Source organism: Harpia harpyja, chromosome 16 (assembly GCF_026419915.1).
Source record: "Harpia harpyja isolate bHarHar1 chromosome 16, bHarHar1 primary haplotype, whole genome shotgun sequence".
NCBI classification, from domain to species: domain Eukaryota; kingdom Metazoa; phylum Chordata; class Aves; order Accipitriformes; family Accipitridae; genus Harpia; species Harpia harpyja.
In genome coordinates this window covers 16,987,743-17,010,465 of record NC_068955.1, presented here as the reverse complement: position 1 = coordinate 17,010,465, position 22,723 = coordinate 16,987,743, and the positions used below count along the sequence as shown (strand labels likewise).

The 22,723-nt window shown below is 41.3% G+C and overlaps 1 protein-coding gene across 7 annotated transcripts in view; it reads right to left on the bottom strand.

Annotated features, from left to right (window-relative positions):
- PTPN5 (protein tyrosine phosphatase non-receptor type 5) overlaps positions 1–22,723 on the bottom strand; it is an 86,872-nt gene that overhangs the window by 33,502 nt on the left and 30,647 nt on the right. For 6 of the 7 annotated variants that reach the window (XM_052811518.1, XM_052811515.1, XM_052811519.1 and 3 more), the window contains 3 exons: positions 4,365–4,546; positions 3,310–3,429; positions 1,377–1,460 (listed from right to left, as the gene is read on the bottom strand). In XM_052811518.1, the coding sequence (XP_052667478.1) occupies positions 1,377–1,460; positions 3,310–3,429; positions 4,365–4,546 (386 nt within the window). The remainder of the gene's footprint in view (positions 1–1,376; positions 1,461–3,309; positions 3,430–4,364; positions 4,547–22,723) is intronic. The other variant, XM_052811521.1, reaches the window with a different exon arrangement.

The following is a 22,723-nucleotide window of genomic DNA, read 5'->3' as shown; positions in this document are numbered from 1 at the left end:
AAACTTTCCACCAGGGAGTGTGGCCAGCAAATCAAAGGAAGTATTCCCCTCTCCTTGGCACTGATGCAGCTGCACCTTGAATACTGTGTCCAATTTTAGGCCCTCCAGTTTAAGACAGATACGGACAAAATGGAGTAGGCCCAGTAGAGGGCTACAGAGGAGGTCAGGGGTCTGGAGCACATGACCTTTGAAAAAGGTGGAGGGAATTGGGCTTGTTCAGCCTGGCAAAGAGGAGGCTGGGGTGATCTAACAGCAGCCTGCAACTACTTGGAAGGGCAGCTCCAGAGACAATGCAGCCAGGCTCTTCTCGGTAGCGGCAGCTGGTATCATAAAGGACAATGGCCACAAGCTGCAGAAATTCAGCTCGGACATTCAGCTTTGGGAAATTTAGATCAGACATTACGAAAAAATTCTTCCCCACGAGCGACATGCAGTCATGGCACAGGTACCCAGAGAGATGATACATCTCCTTCTCTGGAGGTTTTCAAAACCTGTGTAGAAAAACGCATGGCTCACCTTATCGACTGCTGGCAACAGCCCTGTTTCAAGCAGAATGTTAGACTAGCAGTCTCCAGAGGTCCCTTCCCACCAACAGTCCTGTGATTCTATGATGTACTTCATTATACTGCACATCACTCAAACGGCACGTACACAGTACAGCTTCAGCTTCCTGAGCTACCTGAACGTGCACTGCTGTAAGGACAGGAGGTGATGTTCCACCTTCATATTCAGTAACTGCATTCCCACTCTAGCAGAACAGCATACAGGGGTATGAAAAGCCATGTTCAATTAGAGCTCCCTAAAAAGAAAGAATTCTCCATAGCTTTCCCATCTACCACACAACTTTGTGCCAGTTACACAATCAAGGGAGAAACACAATACACTCCTCCTGCTCCCAAACAGCTGACAGCTAACTAGATCAATTTTAGTCATGCCACTAATCTTGTTCTGCAACTGGGGCCTTGGCCTACATCTACAAGGGCATTACATTCACAAGTGCACTGGTGCTCTGGAACGGCTCTTTCTGCCACTTAAATCACTGGATGCTCTGCAGCCAATTCATAAGGCAGCAATATTAGATGGTCCCATTACTGGACCACATCCCTTCTATTTAAGTGAAAATAGTTTGCCCATCTGTGGATGGCAAGAATAAAAAGCATCAGTGTAATCCCCAATTCATCAAGAAATTGAGCAAGGGTAAGTGTAGTCATGATTCCTCTATGTAAAGCAAGCAGATAATTATATAGAAATAGCCTCAAAGATGTTGCTTTACAATCAACTCGGGCATAACATCAACAACTTTGGGTAAATTGGACATCTTACAAAAACTTGCTGAAGAAGGGCATGGATATAGTTTGCACAGTATCATAACTTACCAGAGATCCTACAAATAACAGTCCTAGAGAAGCTAAAGACAGCAGGATGTACAATACCACAATGCTCCCGATTCTATTCAGGTCCTGTGAAACAACAGAATTGACAATGATTCATAAAGTATTTAGGGGCACAGTATAGCATCTGCATGCATGTTCTTGGCAAACTGTGTATTCATTCTTGGATTTCCCATACAGATTTAGTCATACCATACTTTTGTCTGTGGAAAAGCCACCACCACCAACAGAAAAAGTGCCAGGCTTCGGAGAATACTGAAATTGAAACCACCTCTAAGCCCCAGCATCTCAGAAGGTCTAAAAACCAGATTTCACTGTGAAGGCAAACAGGATATCTGCTTCCCACCCTCATGCATTGCCAAAATTGAGATCTGGATCCATGATTCAATTTTGCAGCCTGGACCAATGTTTCATTGCCACAGTCAGTGTAATTTTATACTGCGGCAAAGGGCTTTGAAGAAAGTTTACTGTTCCCGTGTTTATGATCCTTACATAAAACCCAACCATGGAGGACTTTTCTACATTTTCTACACATTCTGTGAAATACCATCAGGTTCATTCACAGCACTGGCAGTGAAATTCACTCCGATGTCTTAGTCATATTTAAGTAGTTTAGAGTTCAGCCTGTTCTCAGTAGTAGGTGCAAAATTCAATTCTAACAGGCTTCAGTGGGCAAGGAGTTTTACTCTGTTTCTGACCCACTAGTACAGCTAAAGAGAAATTCAGAGTTAAGAGCTTTCATTTGCTTATTTTAATGTCAGAAGACTTCTTTGCCTTTACTGTTTTCAAGTCTAAATTTGCACAGTAAATAGTGCTATAATAAACAGTCCTCAGATATGCATGAACATCTGCACAGAGTCATAGTTGGAGTGTTCTTGTGGTGCATTCTAGGAATCAGTTTGTTCCACACTGAACACTTACTTTAAGTCAAAATCCTATAAATCAGGGATTTTCTGTAAGGAACAATTTGTTAATGATTGACCCACTGTAAATAAGATACAGGCTATACTCTATGAAGAGCTCTGATTGTGCATAACAAATCCAACTGAGAAAGGGCAAAGAAAAAGTGCTTCTTTCAAATAAACAAAAGAGCAGCTCATAAATATTGTTAAAACCATACAGAAAACAGTCTCCACTGTACTTCAACCACAAGAGGCACTGAGTCAGATTTCCTATTTGTACTGCATAGCCTCTGCTACAAAGATCATGTACAATGAATCTAAGCATTCTGATAGCAAATATATTTCGCTTGATTTTTAAAAGTAGCTGCTTAACATTTAATTAAGGTTCTGTCCACACTAGAGAAATCTGCACTGGGTATAATTACCCCAGTAATTTATCAGATGAATCATACCGGTATATGTGTCATTATGTCATGGTGAGAAGCTAAGCAATTTTACTGGGGTAGCTTTTTAAAGATAATTGAATCTGTACACCTAGTACACCTGAAATACTTTTACTGCACCTAGATATGCTCTAAACACTCAACAAAACCCAGAATTTTGTGACTGAGTATCTTGTGATTTTGCCCCTTTATGTGGGTTGATCCATTTTTCCAGAATTTAAGCTTCTATCCACCCTAATAAATTAAGTTCCAGGTCTCCCTTTACTGTGAACTAAACCTTAGTGAGCTGATTTCTTATTGCTTTGTTTCATCTGCAATCATTTGCACATTATGGAAAATCTGCTGTGCTTATCTAACATGATAGCCAAAAATTGAGCGCTGTGTCTTGAAGATAAAATATGGAACTATTTTCAGAAAACTCTTTTCACCATTTCAGGACACACACACAATGCAGCAGCCACTATATTATATGAAGTACATGTGTATTATACTTTTAATCAGAACAGATATTAGAAGTACCACCCAAGGCTACTGACATCAACTATATAATCAGAGAGGAGTACAGGGACTTACCTCCCCTTGATCTGACAAAAACTGTTTAAATGGGGTAAGCAAGTAAGACAGCAGGTCAAAGGCGTTCTGAGCTGCTGGGATGGTCCCATAAGTGCTGTACCACAGCATCATGCAGAGAAGCTGTGCAATCAATTATAAAATACATAATGAGCATCTCTCATTATACAAACATTCATTTTCATTTCAAGACTGCATAATTAACTAATTTAGTTCTCACTGATTTCATGTTGATCATCATTTTTGCTTTAAGAAGTCAGGTATTTTCTAGGCTGTACCTTAACAAGAATAAAAAGACTGAAGGCTAAATGCTCAACTACATTAACTAGATACATATCACTGAGTTAAGCAAGCTTACTCTGATCTACACTAGCAAAAGGACTGCCCATGGTAGCCTGTACATCAAAGAAGCAACAGATTCCTCTGACTTCTGAACTTTCAGCATTATTACTTTTAGATTAAAACTGGTAATTCAATGAACTTTGTATGTTATTAAAAGACTATTAAGGCCTAGCTCATACTATGCAAAGCTCTCACAAACAGCCACGTTCACATAAGCATCCCTATAAACAGATACACACAAACATACACATGTTGAAACATTTCATTTGAACCACTTAAGGTTGCTGCACGCACCACAGTTATCATAAAACTACAAAAGCAATGTTGCTACATTTAAACACCCTCACACAGAGGTATACCCTCATCCCCAACCATGAAAGGCACATTGCAACTTTAAAGCATACACCTCCCACTCCACCTTTTAACAAGACGGTTATTTACCCCCATACATATCAGCTACAGAAAATGGTTTTGTTGGGAGATGGGTCATTTGGCAAAGGAGGCATTTGCAGAGGGGCAGGGAATAGGATGAGAGTCTGGGACATCAAAAAGCAGGGGCTGTTTGCAAAGCAAGGCTGTGAGAGGTGGCTGCAGAAATGAGAGGACTGCAGCTATGTCCACTGCTACATCTACAATGAATGAGGAGGAAACCTCCCAAGCCAACAAAGCTTAAAAGAAGGGTCCCAGCATTTCAAAGTGATGTCAAGCTGCCTTACCAGTATCTGTGAGAGGACAAACAGATACATGCTGACTCCAGGCATTAATCCATTCCACCGGGCAGCCCAACCAAGCAGTGCTGTTTTCTGGGAGGTTTTCAGGGACTGCTCCTTCCTGTTCAGCTGTCCTTGTTGTCCTTCAGCTTCATCCATTGACTCCATAACAGCTGGATTGGAAAGACCTTCACGTGAAAATGACACGTGCAGGGAATGAATAGGATGTAACCCTGCAGCCACCGCGGAGGCTGCAAGGGCTATTGTTTTCCTAGAGACGATGGTTACCTCTCAGTTCTGCATCAGTTAAGCACGGCTCAGGATTGTGAGCGTCACACTCTATTAGTGCAGCTGTATTCACCTGCCTTCATAAGAAAAAAGTAAGTGTGGGCGGATAAATTATTTTCCCTTTCTTTCCGGAGGTGCAGATTCTGGGCTTTGTTGTTAATAAATTCTCATTTACATCGCTGCACCTTTTAGTTTTCACTTTTTAAAAGGAACCATCTGTGCTATTTCCTAGCTCCACAGTTCCCAGCTACATGGTGGCAGAGAACCCATTTTGTCCCTCCCTGCCTCAATTTCTCTATTTCCCCTTATTTGTCTGCTTTGTCTAATTTGATTATAAATTTCTGGGATAGAGACTGTTTCATGTTACATGCCTGAGTAGTGCTCAAGGGCTCTGGGTTTTGGCTGAGTGTCCTAAGGCACTAATAAAATAGACTTTATTCTAATAACCTACTTCTTGGATGAATTCATACTCAAGAGCTATTTAATGTAATGCTATTCCATTCAGTGGAAATATGCACTGGAGTGGCTAGTCCCTCAGTAACAGTATTTTGAACACAGTCTGTTTAGATATAAATTAATTTACAAGCTAAAAGGAGTGAAAGATCAGACCCATTTGATATAAGTACTACTGATTTACATCCTTCTACATGAGGAAAGTCCCAAGGCTGCCCTGTGCACAACACTTTAGCCTTAAGCCTAAGCCAGCCACCCGTGCACCAGGGAAAATCCACATCATTGGCCCTTCCATGGTTTGTTGAGGTCAGGTTTCTACAAAATGTTCTCTCAGACATTTCTCTAAATGTCTCACAACAGTAACTCTAAGGCAGATAAGCAACCATAAACGAGCCACAGCTCTAATTAGGCAAATAAAACATAGGATCCATGTACCAGCTGAGGGTCTGGCCATTGGTACAGTAAGGATTCATGAAAATATCCCATTCCGATTTCTAAAATACAAAAATGTGAGAGTGGACAGGAACACAAGATGTTTATTCCCACTCTGTGATTGTTCTCCCTCCCCTCACTGAAACAGATCTTATGACATCCACCCCCGCACAAGAGAACGAAGTGTTTGGGAAATGCTGATGGCTTCCTCTACCACGTTCTCCATTCCCACAGACGCCCAGCAACAACAGGGTCATCATTGTATAATGACTGAAGAGACCCAGAGACACAAGAAGGAGCATATGGAAGCTACTACCAGGTTCTGCCCCAGGAGCTCAGGTTACTGGTTTCTCATTTTCAAAGTATCTCCACTCAGTTTGTGATGGGTAGTGGCTTGAGCAGGGGATGCTGGGTATAACTGGTTATATGTAGCTGTTTTCATTGTGTTTACACAGGTATTTCTCAGGAAGCATAAAGAATGTGCATCTAGATAGACATACACCCATGTATGTCATACCATAGGTATATGCTGAAATTAACTGACTATTTGCCAGGAAGGACTCAGTACAGTAATTTGCATAAACACTATCAAAATTTCATATTAAATACAGGCCAAGAAAACATGGAAAACTAGAAAACTAAAGAGGTAAAATCAGAAGTGTCAACAATTCCAGCCTGTATTTCTCACAGTGGTAAAACTTCCTTCACTTTCATCTATATGTCTTTAATGCTAAAAGACAACTGCTTGAAAATAGCACTTTTCAAAGAAAAGTAGACAGTTTCTGGAATATAGTGCAAGAGATCATGGGAACTCTACCTCTCTGCCCTCAGGCTCCAGCCAGTAAGCCCATGACAACCCCCCCACAAGAAACACAGAGTGCCCAGATGCAGTCCTGGGTGTCCAGGGACACTGACCATATGCTTAACACCTGACTTCGGATACCGTGCTACATAGAGCTGGACTCTAAGTACTCCAGGAGGACAAGTGAGCAGCCACATTAAGCAGTCACAGTTAAGGCTGCTTAAATACTTTCAATGCTGACCTCTGCTTTAATTTTCTATCATGTGCTAAAACTTAACAGTTAAATTTGAAAATTTTCAAGCTTCTGAACTGTTCCATGTCTCACTGCATTTGGACAAGAATTGAGGGGAAAGCCCTTGTTAATGATTGACAATTTTTTCCTGCTATTCTTGTGGGATGTTTATGCTCTGTGTTTTGCAACAGAATTTGAAATCTAGCAGGGACAGAATCTTGATGTCAGAATTATTTTTGCCATCCATGCAAAAAGACATGCACCTGTGGCTGAAATACAAACCTTGAAAAATATCTGTTTACATATAGTTTATTACAGCCTCCTCCTAAAGTCTCTAACATTCTGTTTTCACTAAGCATGTTTTAAGTTCTGCTTTTCCTCTATCTGCATTAAATAACACACCTCTGTCCCTAGGAATGGCTAATGAACCTATTTCCTGTTTTTTCCAAATCCTAATGACTTCCTTTCTTGGATACTCCTCCCCAAAACTCAAGATAAAATACACACAGAGCAGAACTAAAACATCTTTGGGAAGATAACCAGAACAAGCAACCAGGGAATGCAGATTTCAAGCTCAGTTTTCAACTATTTTTTGTAAGTCATAATATTTCATATTTCAGACTTTTTTTTTTAAACTGACCAAAAGCTCATTCACCAGCCTTATGCAGCAGGTAAACAGAATTTCTTTGTTTCATATCTGTAACAGCCTGAGATTTTACAAGGTCACTTCTGTCTAGGTTGGAAAGAGAACCCTGACTCTAATATGACGATGTGAAGGCCACTTAACCACACACCTTCTGGAACAAAGACGTCAAAGTTAGGGGACCACTCTGTATCTGTAACCATGGGGATCTATGCCTCTCCACAGCCCAGAAGCCCAATTCCTGGTATTCCAGTGTTGTCTAGCAACAGCTGTACAATTCTAGGAGCCACATTCTCCTTCTTATGACTGCCCTATATGAAGGACAATAGACTACTTCTACTTTCAATTGCTTTCACTGCATAAGATAGAGATCTGGTCTATGGACCTAGGAGCCCAGGACTCCAGCTCTGCTGAATTGATACTGTTATCAACAGGTATTTTCACTAATACAGTAAAAGACAACAGAGGCAAGAACTAAAATAATGGAGAACTGTTTGAATTCATACATATAAACGTATAGATTAAGATTCATATCTTGGGTATACAAAGAAAGTGCCTTGGATTAAAGTCCACTCAAAAATTTGCTACTCCAAATCACAAAAGATTAAGTTTTAACAAACGTAACGATGCTCACCTACGGTTCTGTATTGATTTAACTATGTCAGCTTTACACAATACTTCAATTACCATTCACACTTCATCTTGCAATCCTATATTCCTGTATTATTTGCCCTAATGGGCCGTGGATTCTTTCAGTGCACAGATTAGGTAATAAATGAGTGAGACATCAGTAGAGTTTTCTTGTGTCAAGGTCAGTGTGAAGGTCTTGAGACAGCTGACAAGGATGACTACATTGTGGAGGAATGAATTAAGCCTCTGTTCTGCTAGTGATTTGACTGACAATGAAATCTAACATCCATGTGATATCCTCCTGATATCACTCCTCTCCTGCATCATGGAGATTGGGATTCAAGTTCCACAAGTACTTCTGCTTTGACGCAGGACTAAGCTTGCTAGAGAAAAAACCCTTTGGCAGAAGAATTAAAAGGTCTCTGACATCTGTAGCAGCCATATGGCTTGTTAAAGCAACTTGAAATTTCAAAACAGCACCATAAACTTAACCTCATCCTTGCTGTTCAAAGAAAGGAACTTTCTGGATCAAGCCAGTGATCCATTCATCCTGTATTCTTTCCTGAAACATAGCTACCAGTACAAGCTGCCAAAAATAAATGGCACTACACTTTGCTATGGAATAACCTATTCAGGGAAACATCTTTATCTGCTCACAAGGTATCAGTTGGCTTCTGTAACTCAGACAATGCCCATTTTAAAACCCCTGTGCCTCCATCTCTTTCTTCTTCTGACTTCATATGTGGGTACATAAAAGGCAGAAGAATGAAACAATACCTATATACACTCTCAGAAAAACATGTGCTTAGAGTACTAGACTTAACTGGAACATTAAAAGGCACTGTAGTAAAGATAAGTAAGTCAACAATGCCTTGCAGTAACAAACATGCCATGATCCAATTGAATGTTGCTGTGGGCGAGGCATCAGCAGCTCTGTAACTCAACTGATTCATACTTAAGAGCCTTCAGAGAAAAACAAACAAAACAAAAAACAACCCCCCAGAACCACATATTCTGGCTGTATTTCCTAATGAAGTTAGCACTTGTCCTGGTTTCGGTTAAACCACGACAGCACTTTAAGAGGAACTTGTGTCCTCTCTTGTGCATGGGTGCTAATGCCCAAGGAATTGACACAGCTCTGTTGGCAGACTTAATTTAACAATGTATTCTTGAGATTAAAGAAGACTTGTTCCTTACCAAAAGGATTTTTATAATAGAAATAAAATGTACCCCAGCTATGAAAATATAGTGCTCATACAGTTACTAGACTTTTACTTACATCCATCACACCATGCCTGTGGGAATTATGCTTCTGGAGGACTGGGCAGTACTGCCTTTCCACTGGGAAATACAAATTTTGTTAATGGTGGCAGCTTCTTCATTTGTGGTGGAATGCCCAAGCTCTGTGGAACTACCTGCCAGACACACAAGACAGGAGGGAAAAACGGGCCTCACCTGTTCTGCCAACTCTCAAGCTGCAGCAGCCAACACACCACAGCAGCTCAGCTGCATTGTCCCATATTTGTTTTACATGTGTGGAGATCCATATCCCTCTGAACCTGTCTATACCTTCATGATGGCTATGCATGGCAAGAATTTACTCTACAGGAAGGGACCACAGTGTGGAAGCATTGCAAAGTATGAATATGCCAGCAATACTTCACATCCATCAAGATTACCAACACTTCATACCACAGTCCTAAATCCACGTATAGCCTCTTCAGATATCAAAATGCAACTGCCTACTGAAGTCACTGTCTCCAATTTCCATTTAACTGCTAGGGAGACCTGCTATCAATTATGGAACAGTAGATGAATGCATACTACTGATATAGGTCTGCAAATCAATTGCTGATTTTCACGTGCACCTAAACTGCATACGCAGGACATAGCCCTGGCATCGTACTTCACACATTTAGTCAAGACCTTGTTAAATCTACAGGTCAGAAGACACACTGATTGCAGGCAAGTCCAAATGCTGGCAAGACACATCAAAGCTGAATGAGCTGCCTCAGAGCACACATGAACGAGAAGTAGCTTGTGCTGGAGGGTAAAAAGACAGCTCATCTAATCAAAGAACGGAGCTTTAGGAGAAAGGTATTGGCTGAGAAGACATTCTAGTTTTTGCTTTCCACTGCAGTATAAGAAGGATGGAAACAATAATTAGCTTTTGGACCAAAAGTCAATCTTTCTTTTGCACTGCAGTCGTATGGGAGGAAGTGGGTAAGAGGAAGGGGACCCTTCATACTTGCATGGCAAACAACTTGTGTACTTACATTCCTCTCTCCACAGGAAACCAACTGGTGGGTCACTATTCTACAACTCAGAAACTTACTGAACTTCTTTATAACCAGCCAATCTCAGATATTAAGGAGCTAAACATAATGACAGAAGCTGCATCATTACTGTTTACAGATGGATACAATTCACCACCTAGGAAAGTCTGTTTTTCCTTGATGCTCTCTGCACTCTTAACTCATTTGACAAGTTATGTTAAAAATTACACTCAAGATCTAATGAGCTGTGTTGAAAGCTGGGAATGCTATTTCTAACACTTGCTGTAATCCTAAGAATGTATCTCTTTCTCCCTGGCTCCTCCATTTCTAATTTTTTTTTTTTTTGACCTTTCCTATCATGATATGGTACTGACTACTTCTACTCTACTTGATCCCTGACCTGCTCTGTTTACAAGAGTTCAATACATTTATCTTTTCCAAATGGCTGAATGACACTCTGATTGGGAGGAAAGCATCTAGCCCCTAGAAGTATCCAGATTAAGAGCTGCAAAGAAAAACATTCCCAAATGCACCCTGCAGCTACCTACTACTGCCTGACTGGAGACAGAAGGGATTTACAACAATGTAATCATCTCAATACTTCCAATTCCACTCTGGAAAAAGTCCAAGTTTTAGCTGCCAAGAGCTTGTGATTGGTAGATCCTGCATTTGTAACGCAAAACCACATAGAGTGCTACTTCAGAAGATAACAGACAGCTTAATTCAAACACTAGCAACAACCCAGACAGATCTACATACCCCACAAAGTTCACCACTAAGCACTGCAAGGCACCAAAGCAATTCTAAAAATCACTTTGGTATCTAACTGGAAGCCAGTTAGATTCATCCAGTGGTCCTTTGTAGGTCTGCAAACTGCAACTGCAGACTTCATTCTCCTCTGTGTAACAGAGCTCAAAGAAGAAATAAGCCTGACATACCATGAATCCAAGTGTCCTGGTTTCAGCTGGGATAGAGTTAACTGTCTTCCTAGTAGCTGGTACAGTGCTATGTTTTGAGTTCAGTATGCAAAGAATGTTGATAACACTGATGTCTTCAGTTGTTGCTCAGTAGTGTTTAGACTAAAGTCAAGGATTTTTCAGCTTCTCATGCCCAGCCAGCGAGAAAGCTGGAGGGGCACAAGAAGTTGGCACAGGACACAGCCAGGGCACCTGACCCAAACTGGCCAACGGTGTATTCCATACCATGTGACGTCCCACCTAGTATAGGAACTGGGAAGTGGGGGCAGGGATTCGCCGCTCAGGGGACTGGCTGGGTGTCGGTCGGCAGGTGGTGAGCAGTTGCACTGCGCATCATTTGTACATTCCAATCCTTTCATTATTGCTGTTGTCATTTTATTAGTGTTATCATTATCATTATTAGTTTCTTCTTTTCTGTTCTATTAAACCGTTCTTATCTCAACCCACGGGTTTTGCTTCTTTTCCCGATTTTCTCCCCCATCCCACTGGGTAGGGGGGGAGTGAGTGAGCGGCTGCGTGGTGTTTAGTTGCTGGCTGGGGTTAAACCACGACACCAAGTAAGAGGTTCAAGTACCTCTACCATCTCTGACACATTACAGAGGAATGGAAAACTCTTCACCAGTCTACATACCAGTAACCTGGTTGTCAGTCTCCGATGTTACTTATTCTGAGATGAAATTCAGCTTACAATTTCTAATGCTTTCAGTTTGCACTAAGTATATCTACCCTGGACCATAAGAATTAGCTGGGCCAAACTACAGGTATTCACAGCTGTGTGGGCAACAACTGAAAATTATAACATTCAGGGATTCTATCTGGGAAAGCTGGATCTTTCTGATAAAATGATCACACTGGAAGTAGCCAAGAATATTGGTGTTTAATTCACTCCGACTCCTGGGTTGATACGCCCATCAAGAAGAATTCAGCTGCTCAAGAGCTCTCAAATGGCACTGTTTCAGGCTCTCTGAAGATTCAAGAGAACATCACCCCATGCATTTTTTTTTTTCTTTTTTCTTGGAGGGGTGTGGGTGGGTGGGTGGAGGTGCGGGGGAAGGGGCGTGTTGGGTTTTTTGTATGTTATCTACATCAGCCGAAAGGGAAAAAGTTCATCTGAAAGATCAAACTCTGGAACACAAGTCTGGAAAATTTGGTAACAACAATGCACACTATAGCTTTAAAACTGAGCTTTTAGTAAGTATGACCACTGATATAAAATGCCTACCTGCTGTTGCTTAGTCTATAGAGAAAAATCTGCTTCAGTCCTCCCTTCTGAAAGAAAAACACAGAAACTGATAATACCACAAGTTTTTGCATCATTATAGATGTCAGAAAGACACTGCAATGGCCCCTCCTTAATACTGAGTGAGAAAAAGGTTCATTTACCCTTGTGTGACAGAGGACAACCCACAAGTATCACCAATTTTCCTTTGCACTTGCTTGTCCATGAGTGGCAGCTAGCATGCTTAAAGTCAGCAGCCTCATTCTGAGAAAGGCAAACGTTCTCTGTGGAGTTCTGAAACAACAGTGCAGAGAGGGAAATGGGTGTCCTCTACTAGCCAGGAAAGCACTGGAAACTTGCACCTTTCAAGCTCAGCTGGTACACTCTGGCTGCTACTTAAGCCAAACTCTGATTACCAAAATGGAAAGACGAATCAGGAGAAAAGGAAAGCAAGGAGGAAAGTCATGCAGAAAATCTGTGAGCAAGCCAGGCAGTGAACTGAGGCCTACATATTTCTAGTCCAATGCTTCTCCCCTTTCACTGGCAAAATTTTTAACAAACTTGGAGAAGAAACTTTCCCCTCTACTTGAAATAAGTTCTGCTGGAAAGAATATGCAGCCCCTTCTCCCTGCTGGTGGGCTGCACAGCTCCATCCATAAATGGCCTGTTTCATCTCTGAGGGAACAGGAACCTGATGCCAGTGTGTGAGAAGAATAGTTGCCTTTCCACTCAGCAGCTCCCTGCTGAACTGCTGAGTCACACATTTTCTCTGCATTCATTTTCACACTGCTCCCACTCAGTCCACCTGCCACTTCATCTGGGATGGGTGGGAGGAGAGAAAAAGGTGAAGTCAGAAAAAATGTTCATGTTCACCCAGGACCCTTATTATGATACTGCAGGGTCACATAGAAAAGCAAGCCTGCAAGCTGCTAGAGAGGGATGGAGAAGAGAAATATCAGATTGCAAGACAAACTGACTCCCCTCTTCTTCAACAAGAGGAGACTGGCCAGGAAACAAGTTGCAAACCTCATCTGATTCCCCATCAGTCACTGATGTTATGTGCTTGCTGATATGTTCTGCAAATTTCAGGCTTCAGAACAGGCCTTGAGGTTTTCCCTCTTGTCTATGATTTAGAAGACCTTTCAAGCTGCTGTGATTTTTTCAACAGTCCAACAGGTACTGTGTAGTAATTGACCGGCTGTCACTGGTAAGTGCCACAATGGTAAGTGCCAATACCATCTGGATAGATTCCAGTTCCTAAGGGCATCTTCAGCTGAGTTGCTGCAGTGGAAATGTCCACCAGCCCCACCTTTCATCATTCCAGAAGATGAAGGGAAAATCTTAGCCATTTTCCTGCAGCTTCCATAAAACCCAAGCACAACAGGAGCCAACATCTCCTGCTACCTATTAAATTCTTATGTAGAAAAGGGACTCCACTATCAGTGGTGGAATACATATCTATTATGGTTACAGAGGGTGCAGATTGCTCTTAGGTTGGGCTGTACATATAGAAACATACATTTAATTAAATTATCAAGGTAGTAATTTTTTCTGTAATTAGATTTCTGGACAGTACAGTTTATAGGTTATGAAAAAAGAAAATGCTCAGAAGCTTCCTAGCTTATTAAATCAACTATCCGAAAAAGCATTTCTGAAACTGACTTTCAGACTAAACCAGGACAACCATGGTTAATTTTCAGAGTAATTTTTAACCTACTGCTACTGTTAGTATTCAGTAGAAAAACTGAGGGCTTGTTAGGAACTAAATAAGGATTTTATTTTGTTAAGCAGAATTAACAATTAAAAAAGTAAGCCTGTTTTTTCCCTGTGAGAAAGAGTCTGTTCTTAGTTAGTGTTCAGCCTTGCTTCTCAGTAATTCTGGTGCAAGCCTGTTCGCTTGAAAACGTGCTTGTGTTCTCCAGGCCTGAAGTGCAAAGACAAAATCCAGTCTCAGAAGAGTTTAATGACATCGCATTAACATGCCTTTCTACATCAACTTCCACTCCCCACCCCTAGAGTGGCTCATCTTCATGTTGCTCAAGAAATAGTTCACGAAAAAAATAACTGCAGGGGAAAATAAATGGGAAAGAGAAAAGCAAAACTCAAAACCTTCTCAAATTTCCCTGCCTCCATACAGTTTGTTTGTTCAAAATAATCAAAAGAATTTGCAAAACACAATTTTAAAAGACAAGACTCTGGTCTATGAAGTCAGTCCTGAAGAGGGAAGGATGCAGCCTGCCACCAGAGACTTTGTTTCACTGAAGGGTGAGACTGGGAGACCTTATCTGAGCTGCCGTCAAACTCTTCCTTCTTGGAAGAAACCAGATGCTCAAGATAGCACTCCTCCCAGACCTGGAGTCCTACACAGTGCTATTGGCTGCTTAATATACCTAGCCCATCTAGTATGAGAGAAAGCAACGTATTTGATCATCTCACCAAATCTCTAGTCCATAACTGATATGAAACAGAGTTACAAGGGAAAAGCAGCTTACAATACCCTTGGCGGACAGCACTCTAAATCAGGTGTAAGCCTCACTTACATGGGAGCGGGAAGAAAACAAAATCATCAGGCTCTCTTGCTCTAGAAAGACAAGTTCAGCAAATATGAACCACCAGGAGCCATCAGAAGCAGTAAGGGACTGCCTGATAAAGCAACCATATGGGAAGTATATAAGAGCTACTGTACCATCTGCTGGGGTCCGCTTCTCCTCCATTACTTGTTATAAACTGCTGTGTCTCTACTAAAAATGGAGGAGTTGCTCTTAATTTGCAATGCAAGATTAGTTATGCCCTTGTCCACATATAAGTCATCATCCCACTACTAAATGAAATACACAACAGGTTTATTCTTAATGGCTCTACTAATGCTTACAGGTCTGTAACACAAGATGCATTGTTAAGCACCATCCTTTTTCCTTTTCTCCTGTGAAACACGTCAAGTTAAAGGATATGCTATTTCTCATGGCAGCTAGGGCCCCTAGAGCAGTGTTTGCTTTGAAACAATTAAAATATTAAATACGGTGTCAAATTACAGCTCTTAAGTGAATGTAGACCCTTGGCGGGCAGAGACAGTGAATATTAACTTCTATTACACCCACATATAATTAGCATTTGCCATCTTTCAATCAGGGCTCTATTCAAAGCTTCTTTTGTTTTTTTGCATAAGGCTCTTTCCTCCTTTCCTATTAAACCCCCTACCTAAGGTCCATCTGATCACCACTTAACAATTAGATGCTTTTTTTTTTTAATAAAAAAATACATTTCTTTGTTATGCTTTTTTCTTCAGTGAAAGTTTTCAAGTGCCTGGTGATAATTTTGGAGGTGCCTTGAGCTTTTGTAAACAGACTGCAAGTTGACTTTCAGTGGAATTGGTTGTCCCAAATTATTCCCAGCCTGCAAACTCCCTTTAACACTGAAAATGGAAACCCACAAAGCAGCTCTGTAATTCCACAGTTAAAGAGCTATGGCTTTGACTGCTCGTGAATCAGCCTTGCACAGACAACATAGCCGGGGAGAACTGTCAACAGCACAACAACAATGCAGATAGAGAATTCAACCCAGTATATCTCATTCTGAAACCGGATAACCAACTCTCCCCTCCCAAACCCAAATTATAATTTTTGTGCCTTTAGCCTTTAACTACAGGATATACTTAAATGTGCCTGAATGCATAATCAAAAAATAGCAGCAATAATTTGAAACCAGTCAAATGGCCTCTGCGATACAAGAGTGAATCTGACAATTAAAAGAAACACACACATTCTGGTTTCATGCACTTTTGAAGGTATTTACTATTCATACTACTATCCCCTGAATTGGTGCTAGCACACTTGTATTGCTTGAAAAAAACCCATATTTCTTCTCATAAATGAGTAACTTCTACAGTTCTAATGCTAATACCATTGTGTGTTTCTAACTTCTCTTCAGTGACTTACTAGCCTGGTGTCCTGTAGGTATTAAATCTGCTTTCTGCTCCAGTGAATGAGAGGGTTTGCACCTTGAAGCAGATGGGTGATATGCTGGCTTCCTGGAAGGTTCAAATGTGAACATTTTGATGTCATTCATTTGGGGGATAGCCTGTGTTACTAAGTGACTAAAATCTTATGCCCTGGAGCCTTCAGCAAAAACATTTAGGAAAGCCAGTATCACATTCAACATTTATTTCAAAGACCTTTCTTTCCTGAGCAAAGTAAATTATATCAAGACCTATCTCAACAATCATCTTCAGCCACAAACCTGATACATGCCTCAAGGGTACTATCCCAAGTATAAGCATTTCACTTTCATGCATTTAAAAAGGCTATGCTTGCGCAGCTTGGCTTCCTCAGAAAGCAAGGGTATCATTCAGATACTGTAACTTAGGCTCCAGAATAAGCACTTGTATAGATAAAGGTGTGGACATGTAGAAACAGGATGTCCACACTCCATTTTATCTCTGTGCTGGACTGCTATTTCCATCCAGGGCTACTCCATTATAGGCCCAATGCAAAGCCTGCACAATTAAATATCATTGCTTCCAGTTCAGTGCTCTGCTACCTCTGTAACTGCAGTCCCTTCATGTTAGGGGCATGCTTAGATTATTAAAATGTGGTAGGTATAATGGTTTCCTTAATCTCTCCTTCCCCCTAGCTAACCACATAGCAGCACAAAAAGTGACCAGTGCACACAGAAGAAGGTAACAGTCCACTTTGCCTACTTGTGTCTAGCCTATATGGATTCCTATACTGTGCTCATCAACACGGATACACAGCCTTAAGTAGTCAACTAAAACATACAACAGCTTGCCTTCTCATCCTTTTCCCAGTGAGGGAACACACACAGAGCAATGTTTTGTCTAGATAGATAAGCAGACATGTACAAGTTGTTACAGATCTATGTCAGAGAAGGTGAGATGAAAAAAAGCACACACAGATGATGAGCTTTGCAATTATTCTGGGAGGATTTTGCACCACTTGCCTGCAATCATGAGCTTCACTCTACAAAACAATCTAAAGAAACAAACCTCTCATGAACACATGCATCCCAAGGCTCTGCTTGATCTAAGGTGACTGCACCTCACACCACACAGCCTCATGCTGAGTTACCTTAGCAAGAGCTGACATTGATCACCAGGTCTGCAAGGTGGTAAGCAAAGTTCTGCGGAGACACCATTTTGGATCCTGCATCAGCATAGCATTTCTACTTCCAGCTCCAGCGGCAGCTTGGTATCAGCTAGCCTAGGGATTTTGTTTCTGTACTTCAGCAAACAGTGCAGAAATTCTCTTTGATACCTTAGGCCGAGACCATTCTGGAGAGGACTTGAATACAATCTGATGTTGCATGGAAGCAGGTGGCAGGTATGATGCATTTGTGGGAGGCATGGCTGCCAAGGAGGTACACTTAAAACGTCCCATTGCTACAGGTATAAAAGGTCTCACAGTACCTCCTATTCTGAGGATGAAAAGACAGCACGTTATTTTACCACCTCATCTATGCAACACAGATTGGGGCTATTAAAAAACATTGTTTTCTCAGGCCTTGATTAAAGCCTTAGTTTCTTCCTTGTCAGGAGCTCCTGATTTCATAACATTTATAATTCAGATCACCACAAAGGCACCAAACAAATCCTTATGGACTCCTAGTTGCCCCACTGTGCTGTCTCCATGTTGAAACACTGCTGTTTCTTTAATATATTTTGAAATACGGCTAGTCAATTGCCTTCCATAGCATGTTCCTTATGAAGTGTGGGTGACAGTATATGTCAATGTGAAGCAAGTTTCCATCCACACAGCTATATTCCTGCTATGCCATCCAGAACACTTCATCTGCATTAACAGGAGATGCCAAACACCTCATACCAAGTCTCTTCCCACACTGAGGTATACGCTTGACTTCAATATGAAGAAGTTAAGCCTGCACTGAGTAGTACTGTAAATCTCAGTCCTTGCTTCTAAGGACCAATGCAGCGCTTTCAAACCCACCCCACCTCTGTCTTCCTCCACAGGGGCCAGATTCTACTAGAAGATTTTTTTTTTCCTTGCACCCCTCAACTCCCACTGACAACTATGTGCAACACACTCTCTTGGTCCTTTTTCCTGAAGATAGCATTAATTATGCTGGGAAGATCATAAGCAGAATGGACAAGAAAGAGCTACATTTTATGCATGGCCCAGGTAGAAGCACTGTGATCTATTTCAGATATGATGAGTGGAGACACAAAAGACAAAAGATGTATCAAGGAAATATCAAGTCCTACTTTTGGGGGATAATTATAACATTATAGTCCATCCTTTCATCTCTACAGATCTTGACATGGTCTTACCAACTGAAGAGACATAGCATCACCAAATCCATACGTGCATGCAATAGGAATAGCACTTTAGTAGCACGCAGAAAAACCTCAAGAACAAAGAAAGCTTCACCTAAGAGCTGTTGCACAAGCATTTTCCCCTATGGAAAACAGCACAGACTCTTCAATATCCGGGCAAAGGACATTCAGAACCTGCCAGTACCGGTGAGCACACAGGGTGCTAAAAAGGGCCATTTTGAGAGCCCCTGCATGAATGTGACAAAAGAAAAATGACCTATTCTGAAAAAGCTTTCTGTATTTATCTTTGTCTCCCACAGAAGGCATAGAAAATGGAAGGCATTTAGTGTCTTTCAGGAGTGCCATCCCTCTCTCTGAAAGCCTGCAAAATTGGTCAGATGAAACTTTTACCTACTTCAGCAGGAACGTTGCCTGTGCAAAGAAGCTAGGACCAAGCCTTGCAGCCTAACCACCTCCCCTCCTATTTCTGGGCTCAGAAGTAAGAGACCTTTTTAATATACATATAGGGAAGACAAAGGCATTCAAACTGCTAAAGACTTTGCAAAGCGGCAACTTTGGACTCTCATTTGAAGGTCGGTCTCCAACATACAGTATTTATCTGCCTATTGTCAAACAACTGCTGGAGCAGAAAGGAGTTTTAATAGAATATGTTAGTTAATTAAGTTGGAACATTAATGGGTTTTTCATAACACTGTAGCATTGTATCTATGAAAAGCAATGAAAAAATGGTTCTATTTAAAAGTGGTAATAGCTGTAGTGTTTGAACATATGCTTAATGAATAAATCTGTTAGGAAAAAAGGCCTGTGTGTATTGGAGGGGGGTAGTATGTTTGTTCTCACTTAAAGCATGCCATGATGGCAATCATCAACAGCAAATGGCCTCTATTGTCGAGACTAAATAAAATTCCATTTGGCCATTTACTTTCAGGTGAAATTGCTTTTTTCTTTTAAATAACACATTCTTTTAGCTAAACAGCTGAGTTGAAAATAAAGCAATGCCAGGTTCATGTTATTAAGGACACCTGATAAGCATTCATGCTCTTTGGTAGGCGCAAAGAACCACAATATAGTAATATCCAGGCAGCTTGCTACCACAGCATGGGGTGCAGCACACAAGAAGCCAAACAGACTACAGTGAAGAGGCATTCAGATCCCATGGTGAGAACAGTCTAACAACCCAGTGCTAGCATGTATTGTAGTGGTGGGCGCAATTTCAGGGATGAAATTATACGGAAACAGTACAGCACAAAACCTGAACAGAATAGACTATGTAAAGCTTAGATAACCACCAGAAAGCCATGATGGCAAAGCACATGACAACAAATTCAATCTACTGGGTTTCCATTTTTGTAAGCAGGTAGATGAATCTTGTCCTGGTTTCAGCTGGGATAGAGTTAATTGTCCTCCTAGTAGCTGGTATAGTGCTATGTTTTTGAGCTAGGTATGAGAAGAATGTCGATAACACTCATGTTTTCAGTTGTTGGTAAGTAATGTTTAGTCTAAAGTCAAGGATTTTTCAGCTTCTGATGCCCAGCCAGCAAGAAGGCTGGAGGGGCACAAGAAGTTGGGAGGGGATACAGCCAGGGCAGCTGACCCAAAGTGGCCAACGGGGTATTCCATACCATGTGATGTCATGCCCAGTATATAAACTGGGGGGATCACCGCTCAGGGACTAACTGGGCCTCCATTGGCAGGTGGTGAGCAACTGCACTGTGCATCACTTGTATATTCCAATCCTTTTACTATTACTGTTGTCATTTTATTAGTGTTACCATTATTAGTTTCTTCTTTTCTGTTCTATTAAACCGTTCTTATCTCAACCTACGAGTTTTACTTCTTTTCCCGATTTTCTCCCCCATCCCACTGGGTGGGGGGGAAGTCAGTGAGTGGCTGCATGGTGCTTAGTTGCTGGCTGGGGTTAAACCACAACAATCTAATAAGCTGGTAGATTTGTTTGTGAAATTAAAATGCCAATTCCTTATGCTGGGAAGTAAGTATGGAAAATATCCACAGTTAAGCCACAGCTGGCTGGGTATTTTTAAAAAAAGCTTGACAGATGTTGCTAAAATGCACCCCAAAAAAGTCAAACATGTCAATATTTACTCAACTCCTCTTCTGTTCTCCCAAAAGCTCTTCTCACGGAGTACCAGAATCTCTCCTTTCTCCACTAAATCTGAGAGCTTAAGCTCCTCAGTTCCACTCTGAATGCTCCTAAGGAAGGTTCACCAAGACAAGACTCCCCTTTTCCTGTTCTTTCCTTCAATAACATGCTTGAATACATCTCTTTTTTTTGCAACATAGCCAGATCTCAATTGGAAGGCACATTTTGTGGTGAAAGGGCCATGGGGAACTCCCAGGTTGCATTCAACTGGATTTCCTAGTGCAACACTCTGCAGCTAGAAATCTAACAACCAGGTAAGACCATGCCGTGATCATCTCTGCTTTGACAACCCTTCTCAGGCAGCAGGGTTGGGAGACTGCTCCTCACTGCTTTTGGACAGTTCAGCATGACTCAATGCCTGCTCTCCATCAGCTTTGCTAAATTCTCAGTCCTTGCAGTCCTTCCCCCTTCCTTTAAGAACTCTTCCCTGTGAACATGCAGAGCAAATCCAGATTAACAAAGATCAGAGATCACGAGTAGGTGGAAAGAGATAAGAAGATGCATGAAGATAAAGCAAGTCTCAGGTTCCCAAGACTTCTTTTCTGAGAGAACTGTGATACAATGAAGAAAACATTCCATCATTAAAACCTCTAATTCTTGGGGATGGTATTCCCCTCCCACTCTCTTCTTAATGCTATCCTTATTAAAATACTTTTCTCATTGAGGTTTCTTGCATTCTCCCATGGTGACAGAGATGTCACCAGCAGGCATACAGAAAGCATGAAACCTCAATCTGCAAACTGGTAAGGCAGACGTCTAGAAAGCGTGATTTCCAAAAGCAGTAGAGGTTTGAGATACTGTGACAACAGACATTAGACTTCCAAAGGGTGGTTTGCTTCAGCTAAAATAACAGTTTATAAGACTGTTGCAGACATGTCAGCAAGGTTCTGTTCTCAAAAATGACTTGCATTTTCACCAGGCTGATTTTCAGCTTATTTCAGCATGTAGCTATGTGATTAGTTTGTCCATTAATCAATCAGTTAGTCCACCAACCCAAACAGTGACCATGAGGCATGCATAAGATTTGGTACTTAACAATGTGGCCAATTCAAAACGCTGCACCGTTTTGGATCCCACATCCCTGAAAGAGGCCCTTTAGTATTTCTGACCTCTAAAATGTCTGTTCTATAACATTAAATGAGGTCTTACAAAACCACTCTCATCAGGTAACATGAAAGATGAAAGTTAAGCTAGACAACGGACTAGCAGCAACAAGCAGAGAAAGGAGAAGATAAAATAAAGAGGACAAAAGTCACAAAAGAAGGTGTGAGTATGTTTGAGAATAATGGAAATAAGAATATCTGATGAGAGAAGAGACGAAAGAAGGAAAATAAACACAAGGCCATAGAAGAGAAGCCCACAGGAGGAGGAGGAGTGTGAAAGCCTAGCAGAAGGACTGAGTGGAGACTAAAAACAGCACCTGGCAGTAGCTCAAATCAAACAAGGCAGCATATGCAAGAAGTGCAGTACACTGAAAACTTCCTTCCTCCTGGAGATTAAGTAACCTCAGAGTTAGGGTAGAGAGTCCTCCATCCCTCTCCTCTGGAATACCTTGCTCTAAACTCTGAAGCAGGAAAAAATCTAGTTAAACTTTTCCGTGACTGTCATTCCCCAGTTGCCACTGTGAGCTCTTCATGGAAATTTTCAAAGGCAAATGCAGAAATCAGACATTGATTTTGATTCATTTTTCTAGTCAGAAACATGATGGTGGGTATCCCCTCCCTAAATAATTTAGGGCATTAAGAAGCCAGATTTTCAAAAGGTCTAGGGAAATTTTCAAAATCCCCAAGCCAGTCAGATTGGACCCTAGTTCTGCTGAAGCAACTTTAACTGTTTTTCAAAAGATGGGCCTAAGTTACCTTTTCAAAAGCAGCTTAAAAATATGGAGTCCATTTCACACTGAAAGACAAGGAGACAATACTGCATAGCTGCTTTTGAAACTGAC